The sequence below is a fragment of the Peromyscus leucopus genome, chromosome 7 (genome assembly GCF_004664715.2).
Source record: "Peromyscus leucopus breed LL Stock chromosome 7, UCI_PerLeu_2.1, whole genome shotgun sequence".
NCBI classification, from domain to species: Eukaryota; Metazoa; Chordata; class Mammalia; order Rodentia; family Cricetidae; genus Peromyscus; species Peromyscus leucopus.
Genome location: NC_051069.1, coordinates 30197306 through 30210018, shown reverse-complemented (window position 1 = coordinate 30210018; position 12713 = coordinate 30197306). Strand labels below are relative to the sequence as shown.

The 12713-nt window shown below is 48.8% G+C and overlaps 1 protein-coding gene across 2 annotated transcripts in view; it reads right to left on the bottom strand.

The window, feature by feature from the left end:
• Pou2f3 (POU class 2 homeobox 3) overlaps positions 1-12713 on the bottom strand; it is an 87917-nt gene that overhangs the window by 16066 nt on the left and 59138 nt on the right. For both annotated transcript variants that reach the window (XM_037207579.1, XM_028866548.2), the window contains exons 4-6: positions 5421-5525; positions 3681-3783; positions 1034-1116 (exon numbers count right to left, since the gene is read on the bottom strand). In XM_037207579.1, the coding sequence (XP_037063474.1) occupies positions 1034-1116; positions 3681-3783; positions 5421-5525 (291 nt within the window). The remainder of the gene's footprint in view (positions 1-1033; positions 1117-3680; positions 3784-5420; positions 5526-12713) is intronic.

Here is a 12713-nt window from a genome sequence, read left to right as displayed (position 1 = left end):
TCTGCTCTTGTTTCTGTGGCTGTTGGTCAGTCATCATACTCTAGGAGGACCTTTCTACTTATTTATTTATAGACAGGGAAGGTCTCTTTGTGTTACCCAAGCTGGCCTTCAACAAGTCATTCTCTTGCCTTAGTCTCCCTGGTAGCCAGGACTACAGACAGAAACCATGGCACCTTCATCATCTTCTAAATGGTCTCTCTGCCAAAGGTCTCTTGAGTAGGACCTCAGAGTCATAGATCAGGGTCCTATAACTATGCCACGCTTCGGATGCAGCCAGAAGGAAGAAAGGGGCAGCATCCAACTTAGCTGTTCCCATTTCTTTTAACCACTAGGTGGCGCTCTCCTTCTGGATATTTTCTCTGGATGTTAGGCCTGGGAAAAGCCAAGGATCTTCGTGAGCCTTGGAGAGTTTAGCCCAAGAGAAGGAGTATTACAAGTCTCTGTGATCATTTCCAGTCACCCTTTATAGGAACAAATCATGCATCTCTGCAGGTTATTGACGTCCCAGGGACACCCTGGCATGATACTGGCAAGAAACGGACTTTTATTTCCTAATTGACAAACAGGTGCTGTGCGTGCGTGCGTACGTGCATGCATGCACTCCAAAGCAGACATGCACAGGGCTCTCCCCCTAGACCTGCTTGTCCCCAACATATGCCCACTGCAGGGCGCAGTCAGCTGAAGTGGTCCTGAAGTGAGATACTGGCTTTGCTGTCCTGCCCTTCTTAGGGTTTGAGGGCATCTGGGTGGACCTTGGGGTGGGGGGAGTTTAGCATCCTGAGCAGCTGCCTAAGTTCTTAGAGGGGGTGAAGCCATAACCTGACTGGACCGGCGCTGGATGCCCATAGCAGACATCAGGCAACCGGAGAGTCACATTTTAGTGAGAGGGCAAACTACCTCATTTAGCTTGGGATCTCCCTGGATGCCAACAGGGAGAGCCCCTGAGGAGCTAGCGTCCTGCTAAAGAGGCAGGAACCCTGCTCAGGGCTGAGACAATATGGGAAGAAACAGGAGGAGAGGGGTTGGCAGTTACCTGGGAGGTGAGGCCAGGCCCCGTCTGTGGGAGGAGTAGAGTGCTTTGTTGCTGTGGAAAGGAGAGAAGATTCGGCTGCAGACCTGAGTGACAGGGGAGGGACAAAGGAACAAACAAACAAACAAAACAAAACAAACAAAATCCAGGCCATCTGAAGGACAAGCTGGACAATGAAGCCATGCTAACTGCCCCCTCCTCCTGCTCACCTAACCAGCTCCCACAACCCACCTGAAGCCTGGTTGAAAGGCCCTGTGGGCACTGCCAGGAATTGCCACATACAGGTGGAGGCCAACCAGACTCGGGGATAAACAGATGTAAACAGCAGTCCCCAAACCTGTCCTGCCTGCCTGCCTGCCTGCCGAAGTGCAAAAGCACAGGAAAGTCAGGACGCTCTGCCTGGAATCTGCTCAGCAGGATGAGAAGAAGCCCAGAGGGACAGGGACACCACAATGACTACAGAGCCCCAGGGGGAGCAGGGTGCTTCAATCTGCCTGCAAGGGAAAGCAGCTGGGATGTTCAGGACCCCAGATCTGTAAGGGCAGAGAAAGCAGATGGTGCCATATTGCTCAGAAGGGCAATGGGTCAGAGGCTCCTGGTGACCAGGTCATTCATTTCATTGGAGGGAGGCCTGAGAGCACAGGGAAGCCAAATGCTAGGACCTTCCAACTCCCTTAGGGTGGTGTAGACTCTATCTGCGTGTTACCTTGCCTAGGGACCTCCCTCTCCCTCACCTTCAGGAAAACTGCCAAGAAAAGAGTCTGCCTGTCTGGTGACTGTGATCACTAGCTCCTGTCTTCAGATGGCCAGAGCCAGCACTTCTCACTCCTGGCAGAAGGGGAGTCCTCAAACCCACAAGACTGACAATGGGAGCGGGCCGTCTCTGTCACTCAACATAGAGAAGCTCCTTGGCATATCTACTGTCCCCAGGCAGTTCTGGGTCACTGATGTACCACATTTGCTAAGGCTGACCTTTCTGCTGAAAATGTCAAAAAGGTCAGAGAGGTCTTGGAGGAACCCTGGCCTAAGAGCGAAGAGGTTTGAGATTAATTTTGCTTACACTGCATTCTGCGCAGCGAGCAGAAATTGTGTGAACAGAGCCAAGTGCCCTCTTGGGGTATAGAGCAGTGTAGAGCTTTACTTTCCTATTTGCATAGAGGAGGAAACAAACTTGCAGAGATTATGTAAGTTTTCTTTTCTTTTCTTTTCTTTTTTTTTTTGGTTTTTCGAGACAGGGTTTCTCTGCGTAGTTTTGGTGCCTGTCCTGGATCTCGCTCTGTAGATCAGGCTGGCCTCGAACTCATAGAGATTCACCTGGTTCTGCCTCCCGAGTGCTGGGATTAAAGGCGTGCGCCACCACCGCTCGGCTTATGTAAGTTTTCTAAAGAAACACAGCCAGTATTTTTTTTTTCAAAGAGTTTCTTTGACTTCAAATTTTAACCTGTTTTTCTGTCTTCTCTATTGTATAATATACCAGTGCCTCTATATCCTGTGCCTGGGCCTTGTTCACGTCGCTTGGAGTCTTCCAGAAATGAACAGAATCAGTGCCTATCTTCTCTTTTCTAGTCCAGGAGTATGATGGGTGTTGGTTAGCCAAAATAAACACTCAGACGTGTTCCCATTCATCCTGGTGCCATTCGGAGACACCTTGCAAGCTAAGCATAGGGCCTGTGTCTTATGCAGGTACCCAGAGTCGGGTACAGCTACTTCCAAATTCTCCTCTAGAGTAGGAGCTGTGGAGAGCGTCTACTTCAATGGCATTTTCAGCCCTGTTTGGCAGTGGTGAGTGGAAAGGCAAGCAGTATAGTGTGATCATCTAGAGCATAGGTCTTAGACTGTTCTGGAACTTTCTAGTGGGTCACCAGCATGCAGTAAGGCTATCTATATAGCACAAGTTTACTCTGAGGAATAAGCCAGGAAAACAACTCAACAGACTCCTGGGCATGTTAAGCAATGATACTTAATGTTATTAATATGCTGATGTGTTTACTCAGGGCTTGGGAGTAATTTCCCTGCCAAAGACAACCAGTTCTATTTTCTATAGCCTGTGGGAGGCACTACTGTTCCATCCAGACAGAATCATAACCAGGCCAAGGGGAGGGAAAAGGCTCAATGCAAGCTAGACTTCCAAGGAATCCCAGGGTGCTTCTGCTTCCTGTGTGTGTCCCCTCCGCCCCCACGCCCACCACTCCAAACCTTTAGACTAATTCCTATGAAAATGAAGTTTCAGCAAGAGCCAGAGCAGGAAGGAGAAATAGGGAAGGTGCATAATCTGGAAACTGCCCCCCAAATCCCCTCCAAGAACCCCTTCCTAGCTCTCAGGCAGAAAAGCTGGTCTTTTTCAAACAGGATTTCATCTAGCCCAGGCTGACTCCAAACTTGCTGTGTAGCCAAGGATCAGCCTCCTGCCTCCACTTACTTGTGTGCTGGGATTAAAGATGCTGCTGTGACTGGTTTTATGAAATGCTGGGGATCAAACCCAGGGCTTCCTGAGTGCTAGGCAAGCTTTCTATCAGCTGAGAGCTAGTCCCAGCCCCAAGCTAGTTTTCACATCACAGGGGTGAGCAACTTTTCTGCCCCCCAGGCCCAGTAAACAGCAACAGCCTTTTCTAGACTCAGGCAATGACTGTACAAAGTTCAGGGTGCTTACCTTGCTGCCCAGGTGGGGTCTGGGAAAGCAGGAACTGGGATACAGATTGTAAGTGGCCAGGGACCAGCACGAGCTGTTGGAGTGGATGGAGAGAAGCCATGTCCTGCATGTGGGGAGACACACAGATGTTATACAGCCGACAACTGGGGTGGGGGGTGGGGGGGTGGGGACCTGAAGCCTATTGACCTCCGACCCCTATAGTCCGTGGGGTTGTAAACTCTGGGAGGTTGTGGGCAGTGTCCCCAGCACATGGCGCACAGTAGCTAATCCACTAATGCTGGTGCTTGCTCCTGCAATCCACCAAGCAGTCCCTCGAGCATACAGTTACTAACTCTGTTCTCATGCTTCCATTTGTCTGCATCCCGACTCCCTTTTGTTTATGCCCTGATGACCAAGAGTAGGTATCACCCAGTCGCAGAGGCTTATCCTGGAAGTGGCAATAATCCCAACTGTCTATTTTCTTAAACTATCATGTCACTTGATTATGCTCAAAGCTACTCTTTAATTATTTCCTGTACCTGAATCTTTCTAGAAGGTACTAGGGGGGGTGGGGTGAAACCATTAGTTATTTTTGTTGTTGTTTTATTTGAGACAAGGTCTCACTCTCTAGCAAGGAGGACTGCAAACTCACTGTGTAGCCTTGGGAACCTTGAATTTGTAGTGATCCTTTCTGCCTCAGCTTAATAATCACTGGAGGTATAGGCATACACCACCATGCCTGGCTTTGTTGTTGTTTCGAGACAGGGTCTCTTATTATGTAATGCTAGCTGGCCTGGAGTTTTCTGTATAGCCCAGGCTAGCCTTGAATTCACAGAGATCTGCCTGCCTCTGTCTCCTGAGTGCTGTGATTAAAGGTGTGTGCCACCAATCTCTGCCCCAGGCTTAGGTTTTTTGTTTTGTTTTGTTTTAAGATTTATTTATTTATTATGTATACAATGTTCTGCCTGCATGTATCCCTGCCCACCAGAAGGGGGCACCAGATCTCATTAGAGATGGTTGTGAGCCACCATGTGGTTGCCAGGAACTGAGGACCTCTGGAAGAGCAGCCATTGCTCTTAACCTCTGAGCCAGCTCTCCAGCTCTCCAGGCTTAGTTTTTAGTATTAAACAGAAAGGCCATCACTCTAAACTTCTCCCACCACCTCAAGACATAGAAATGGCGATCCCAGCATCCGGGTGCTTCAGACCCCACAGACCTGGGGCCTGCGTATGTACACTTGACAAACCTCATGGGAAGGAGGTGACATATGCCAGTCACAGAATGGCTCAGAAAGTAGGTCTTTCTTCCCCGGGTGAACTACAAGATCCCCTGGCCCGAGGCTCACTGCTCTCCTGACACCAGCCCTCCTCTCCTGTTAGATTTTGTCATATAATCTTGAAGGAGGCAGAATGGACTAGACTCACTGGAGACAGAGAGGGTCTGTCACTACTCAGCCACTGTCCACCACTGGAGGTCCCCACTGTTGCACCAGCAACATAGCTATTGGGTCCTTTGTTTTTGTCAAGGCTAGCTTTGGGGACATGTCCCTTTGTGTCTGTCCCTCACCAGGCCTCACTTCTGCAAGGACTGTTTTTGGAAACCCCACATACATACGTCCAGGCCTCCTTTGCTTGCAACTGGGGGCTCCTTGGATGAATTCACAAGGCGCCAAGTACAGAGAGCCAGCATTGGGTAAAGGGCCTTAACAGGCTCACCAACCCAGAAAGCACACCAGGGTCTGCGGCACGGGCTGGCACCTACCCCAGACATTTGGTTTCCAGGCATCATAGTAGGCCCTTGGCTCAGGTGGCATGGCCTGTGGGAAAGGGTCTGCTGCAGAGAGTCACCCAGATCCTCTGTCTTAATCTGCAATAGAGGCAGAAGGAGAAGGTGAGTCCTGGGCATCCCCAGCAGACAGAAACAGCACTGTGAAGACTAAAGCAGGAGATGAGCGCCAAGTCTGGAGAGGAAGCGGGCAGCCCAGAATTTCCTGGGCTGAAGGGATGGATGGGTCCCAAAGACTCTACAGGACCAGTCTGCAAAGCGGACCAGTCTACCGCCAGCCATCACCACCTTGCGGGTGCTGTGCCAGTGTGCAGTATTTTTCCTCCTTGGAATGAGAAAAACCAGGATAGCACAGTGACTTCTAGAAAGGAAAGAAAGTTTAGGCCTGCTCATCCTTTTGGTATGATGACCTCTAGTGGATAAAGCACTTGCTACTCACTGATGCTACTGATGACCTGACCTCCATATGTATGCTGTGGTACATGTATGTACACACACACACACACACACACACACACACTCAATGAATGAATAAATAAATACAATTTAAAATTTTGTAATGAGAAAGCTAAGCCAGGAATGGTGGTGCGTTCTTGTGACGCCAGTGCTTAGGAGGCTGAGGCAGGACTGCCCTGAGTTTAAGGCCAGTCTGGGCTCCTTAGTAAGTTTTGAGGCTTTTAAGAATTCTTACCAGGGCTGGAGTGATGGATCAGCAGTTAAGAGCACTGACTGCTCTTCCAAAGGACCCGGGTTCAATTCCCAGCACTCACATGACAGCTCACAAATGTCTGTAACTCCAAGATCTGACACCCTCACACAGGCATACATGCAGGCAAAACATGAATGCATATAAAATAAAAATAAATAAATAATTAAAAAATAAAGAATTCTTGCCCTCTCCTTATAAGGCCCCTAGGACAAACCAAAGTATGATTCCACCAAAGTGCACTCTAGGAAAGCAGTGAGTTTAACAGGCTTCATTACAGAGCATGAGAAGGGGCACACACAGGAGCATGGGGTACCCCAAAGCAGCCATACTGGAAAATCTTTACCCAGTACTGATGACGGCTTCCCCACCCCCATGTAGAGCACGCCCTCCAGTTAACTGTCCGTGGTCTGTACACACACAATGGGGTTGGAATTACCTACAACTGGCCAGAAGGTACACAGGGAATGACAAGAATCTCAGGGGAGGGTCTCATGACCCTCCTCATGCCTTCCTATGTGGGAATGCCAACAGTCAACTGACCTTGGGGGACTCTTACAAACAATCACAGCTGTTCTGAAGACAATGGCCGTGATGATTGAAAAAGATAACTCAGAAGATAATGTGACCCTGTCACACACATACAAATACAAACTACAAAAACAAAGCAAAACTAAAAACTAAAAAAACAAACAATAATCTTCCATGGCTAGGTGTAGTGAGTGCACTGTGATCTCAGTAAGCGGGAGGGTGAGGCAGGAGGATCATATCTGAACTCAGCCTGGGTGTATACAAAACCAACCAACCAAAACAAATAAAAGCTTACTAGAGTAGATGTCTGTAAAATCTTTGCTTTTCCAACACACTGGGATATCAGAATTTCCTCTGAGATGACTGTGATTCTAAATGGTATCTTTAAAACTCCCCACCTCAAAAGAGCAAAAATATGACACCCTTTAATTGATCCCTTTATTTATAAAGTCTGCTCTTTATTTCTCCACATCGATTCCCATCCATGAAACCCGGAAGCCTGGAAACTCTGTCCCTTCATCCTTCTCATTCACCTTCTCCATGCCAAGCTGCATCTGCTGAGGCCCTCTGGGTCCACATGGTTTTGGTGACAGGGTGGCAGTCTTCCTACAAGCAGAGACATGCCTGCTGTACTGTAGCCTGAGGGATCTTTGGTGGTTTCCAGTTCTTTTCAGTCTCTACCATCCTATGACACAAGAACCACAAACTCCTGGGTTTCCCTGGAATCCCTGAGGAAGGCAGGAAATATGGCTTATGTCCACCTCTCCTCTACTGAACTCTCTTGAAAAATTTCAGGCAGTCCACTGGGAGGGGAACCGAGTAACATTGAGTGTATACAATATATCAAGGAATGCAGAATCCACACCACCCTTGGAGAAAGACTTTGGTGGGACCTTCTGAAATAGACCAGCTGATGGTTTTCACCACAGATAAAACTCTGAAGCGCGAAGATGCTGGCTTAAACCGCTGTCTTGATCTACACTGGGAATACAACTAACCCAAGCAAAGTTGAGAGTATGAGTTAGACACTTGGTGCATGCAACTGCTAGAGCATGAGGCAGGAGGATCGCCAGGATAAGGATTGCATGGGCCACATAGGAGACCCTGCCTCAGAAAACAAACAACAACAAAAAGAAATAAATAATTGCATAAGCTGAGATTAGGATCTGAACCTGTGCTGAATCCCTATGGAAAATGGATTTTGATCACTAAGGAAGGGACTCTTGCTGGCTGACAGAGGAAGCAGCTAAATAGTGGGAACCTGAATATTGATTGATTAAAAGACAATAGTGAGGTGAGAGGGATAACTCGGTGGTTAAGAGCACTCATTGCTCTTCCAGATGATGGAGCACCCACATCAGGTGGCTCACAGTGGCCCGTAACGCCAGCAACAGGGGACCCAATGCCTTCTTCCAGCCTGCAAGGGCACCTGAACAAATGTGTACACACATACACATACGCATCAATAAGTAAATCTTTACAAATAAATAACTCCATTTAAAAATAAGACAAAACCAACGGACAGTAGTAGCGCAGGCCTTTAATCCCAGCACTCAGGAGGCAGAGGCAGGTGGATCTCTGTGAATTTGAGGCCCAACCTGGTCTACACAGTGAGTCCCAGGATAGACTCCAAAGCTACCCAGAGAAACCCTGTCTTAAAAAAAATTTTTTTTTAATTAAAAAAAAAAAAAAAAAAAGAAAGAAAGAAAAGACAAGACAAAACCTACCTCTATAGAGCAGATGAGGCAGTGAGGAAAACCCTGGACACTGGGCAAGGTGGACCCTGTTTCTCATCCTAACCCTGACTCCAACTTCCTATGGGATCTTGAGTAATAGGGGCCTTGGTTTCCTACCTGCTGCATGTTCCCATGTGGTTTTTCTCCCTCTTGGTTTTAAAAGGGAATAGCCAACTCTAGTCACGTGCCCAGATGGTGGCCTCGGTAGTCCAGTGACTACCGAGGGACCCCAGAGAAGGCCTAGGCAGACAGGTTGGAGGAAGCTGGCTTTTCCCAGCATACTTTGCCAATCATCACCCACACACAGAGAGACGACTCCAGAACCCCGAAGCAAAGGGGAGGAAGGAAAAGAAGTGGGTTTGTAGCACTATGTGAAAGGAAGGATTCTCAGAACTCAACAGTCACGGCATGTGGGTTGGCCTCTAGAGCGCCTCTCCCTGTGTCTCCTTAGCTCTTCCCATCTCAGAAGCACTGACACCCGGCTTCCATCCACAGACCTTAGTGTCTCCACATTGAAACATTTGTTAGCAGGTTTTTAAAGACTTGATAATCAGCCGGGCGGTGGTGGCGCACACCTTTAATCCCAGCACTGGGGAGGCAGAGGCAGGCGGATCTCTGTGAGTTCAAGGCCGGCCTGGTCTCCAAAGCGAGTTCTAGGAAAGGCGCAAAGCTACACAGAGAAACCCTGTCTCAAAAAACAAAAAACAAAAAAACAAAAACAAAAACAAGACTTGATAATCAGTGGCTACTTCTTCCAAAACCACCACCACCACTACCACTACCAAAACAAATTTCGGTCTGATCTGAAAGCCCTTTTGGTCAGCCTTCCTGCCATAGCTCTCTGATGTCTAGACCCTTTCTGCCATCTGGCATGCATCCCCATTCCAGAGAGGCTGGGGAGGTGGGATGGATAGAACGGGGACAGAGAGAGAGCATGGAAACCTGGAGGAGAAATCACACCGGTAGAACCACCCCAGGCAGCCTGGCATCGTTCCAAAGGCAAGTGGCGGGTTCCTTTCCAGCCTCATTATGCTCGGTAGAGATAAGAGGGTGTAGCTATGACAGAGCTCGGAAGCATGCGCTTTGCCTCCAACCCGGGCGCTATCTGTTAGGATCGCTGCCAGGTCTTCCTGCAATGCTGAAGTTCAGAAACCAGCACCACCATGAAAGAAAAGGCATCCTTTCATCTGCCTCATAGATCGATGCCCCCACACTCCTGTGGAGGGGGGCACTCCCACCTCCCAGTCCAGCTAACAAAATACCTTATGGTAGAAACAAACCTCTTAAGGTGTAGACTCGAGCTTCTTGGTAACTTCCCATGTTACTCTTCTAAGATTAATTTGTCTCATTTTGATTCACCAATCTTTTTATTCATTCATTTTCCCGCAATGCCCCACCCCCTGGGGGAGAAGTGCTGAGTGTAACTCCCAAAGCAGATAGCCCTAAACAAATAAAATAAAAAAGACACAAGAAGCCAGGCATGGTGGCACACCTTTAATCCCAGTAGGGAGGCAGAGACAGGGATATCCCTGAGTTCAAGGCCAGCCTGGTCTACACTGAGCAAGTTCCAGGACAGCCAGGATTACACAGAGAGACCCTTTCTTGAAAAACAAACAAGCAAGATACAGGAACACCTCTTCTATAATCTCAGGTTTGTGGGGCCATGGTATCCCTTGGTTAAAAAAAAAAAAAAAGAAAGGCAGAGCTACATTAGCGGCATGGGGAGCCAGGACACAGACAATTATTGCCTCCAGCATGGTTTTTTTTGGGACACTCTCAGGGGCTAAGGAACCTAAGAAATTAAGAAATAAAGCCCTCACTAATCCCTCCCCCCAAAAAAATCCCTTTTCACAGCTGTCGAGTGGAAAAGGCTGGAACCTTTCCAGGCAACTGGGTGTTGGCTGCGGGTCTGCAAGATGAGATAGAGACTTCTGTCGGATCCCATTGACTTCTAAGGTGAGAACCGCAGGCAAATTGGACGAAAACCCAATTTCTCCCATCCTTGTGAAAACCCAGCTATACTCACAGGCTGCTTGGAGCCACGAAGATGATCTGCAGGGTCTCACTGGTAGTTTTTGCTACCTGAGTGGAAAGACTTCCCTGGGCCCTACCTGGGAAGGCTAATACTCCCCAGGGACAGGGCACCACAGTATGCACATGCCCTGGCCCAGGCCCAGAACATCCTCTCCATCTAGCAGATGAGGTTTGAGAGTGTAGGATCTCCTCCACCCACGGCTCTCTGCAAAGGTATTGCAATGAGTCTTGGGCAGTGACCAGGGAGGTAAAAAGCTATCATGAGCGATTATCTTTTCTAATCCAAGTGAACTCCCTGACTTTACTACTTTAGAAAGCAGAAGGCCTCCTTCTAGAAGGAAGGTGCTCCTCCTGAAGAGGTAGAAGCCCTCCCTGGGCTCACTGGTGTCTTTTTAGCCTGGAGGATATGGAAACGTCTCATCCCACAGAAGCCCAGAGAGCTTAAGATGAGGACACAAAGATACATAGCCAGCTACCCCTCAACCTCAAAGCCATGGTTTCCTGACCCTCCCTACTGCTCCTTCTTCCAGAAGACACTAGACATAGAAACATCCCAGTAATAGATGACGAGGGATGGGCAAGGCGGTGCTCAGGCCTATGGCACACGTGAGCCTCCCCTAGTGGACAGGTGCATGGTGGAGCTGGGGTCCTTTTCTTTAGCTCCTTCCACAGGACACAGTCACGTGACCCACTCTGAGGGAAAACAGTCCAACACTAATGAATATATCACTGGTGATGAAAACGATCAAAGCTGTTGTTCGGGTTGCATAACTCGTTTGTGGAAAGTGTTTCATAAAACATTTCACAAGAAGGCGCCTTTCAAAGCAGAACAGCTCCCAACCTGCCTTCAATTACAGGCAAGGTGGTGCTTTCTCTCTCTCTCTCTCTCTCTCTCTCTCTCTCTCTCTCTCTCTCTCTCTCTCTCTCTCTCCCCCCCCTCCCTCTCTCCCTCTCTTTCTTCCCCCTCTCCTCCTCCTCCTTCTATGCGTCTCCCGAGCAGTGAGGTAGACTTTCTGTAGCTTATCTATAAAGAGCTGGCAAAGGTGCATCCCAAGAAAACATTCTAAAAATATATTCATTCCAAGTAGGGGAATGGGGCAGGCAGGTAACCATCTCAGGTGAACAGGGCTGAAAGTACCCCATTCGGTGGGTGTTGGCTGAGGCTGGGTTCTGGTAGTTCCCCACCTTTTTTTTTTTTTTTACAGGGATGAGACTGAACCTCACACACTCCAAGCGAGTGTTCTAGCATGAGCCACACATACCGCCCCCCCGCCCCCCAACATGTCTGATTCTCCTGGGAAGACCTTTTCTCTCCAGGGTTCCTGGCTTTTCTCTTTGAGCCAGAGGTTCCCATCCCTCTTAGATGCCTCCAGGAAGTGCCTGCAGAAACAGCCTCATCCAGACCTTAGTCACTGGTCTCACCTATGACAGCCTCGTCTTTTCTTGTGCAAACTGGGGTCATCTCCCCGAGAAAAATCAAGCTTTTATACAACAAAGCCATGGACAAGTGGACCCTGGTCCTTTATTTTTATTATTTGTTGTTTGAAGACAGGGTCTCATTTGAATGCTGGCCTCCCAATGCCTAACAGAGGATGACCTTGAATTTCTGAGCCTCCTTGTACCTCCGAAGTGCTGGGATTGCAAGCGTGGGCCATCATGCCAACTTTATGTGGTGCCAGCGATGGTACCCAGGGTTTCCTGCATGCTAAGCAAGCACCCTAGCAACTAAGTGAGAGCTTCATGCTCAGCCCTAGGTCCTTTGATGAACAGTTGCTCCCCTGGAGCCACTGGACAGGTGCTGCCCGCAAAAGGCAGCTTTCTGATGGGAGGATCCAGTGTCTGCTGCTTGCGTCTGCTCAAAAAGGTCAAGAGGTTTCTCTTTGTGGTCCTGAGTCTTTGGTGGCAGGACACAGCGGTGCTGGTGCTAAATGAATGGGGTTGTGCTCTCAGGGAAGACACATACTTGCTGGTGTTTCCTGGTGTCCAGGACATGGACGATTTTGAGCAGAGTACATCACAGGGAGCTGTATCCATGGATGCTCTCTCTGGTACCCTGATCCCCTTTGAGCCTAGAGTCTCCTGGTTGTCTTGGCAGCCGACCTGATAGACCAGAGGACACAGTGGCCACTCCTGGTCTTCAGTCAAGTAGAGGCACCATAGGGAGCTTTTGGATGGCTCTCGAGTCTAGAGGGCTGTTTGCTACTAGATGAGGCAAGAGGTGAGTGAGCTGGGGAAGGATGAGCACAACACCAAGAACTAGTT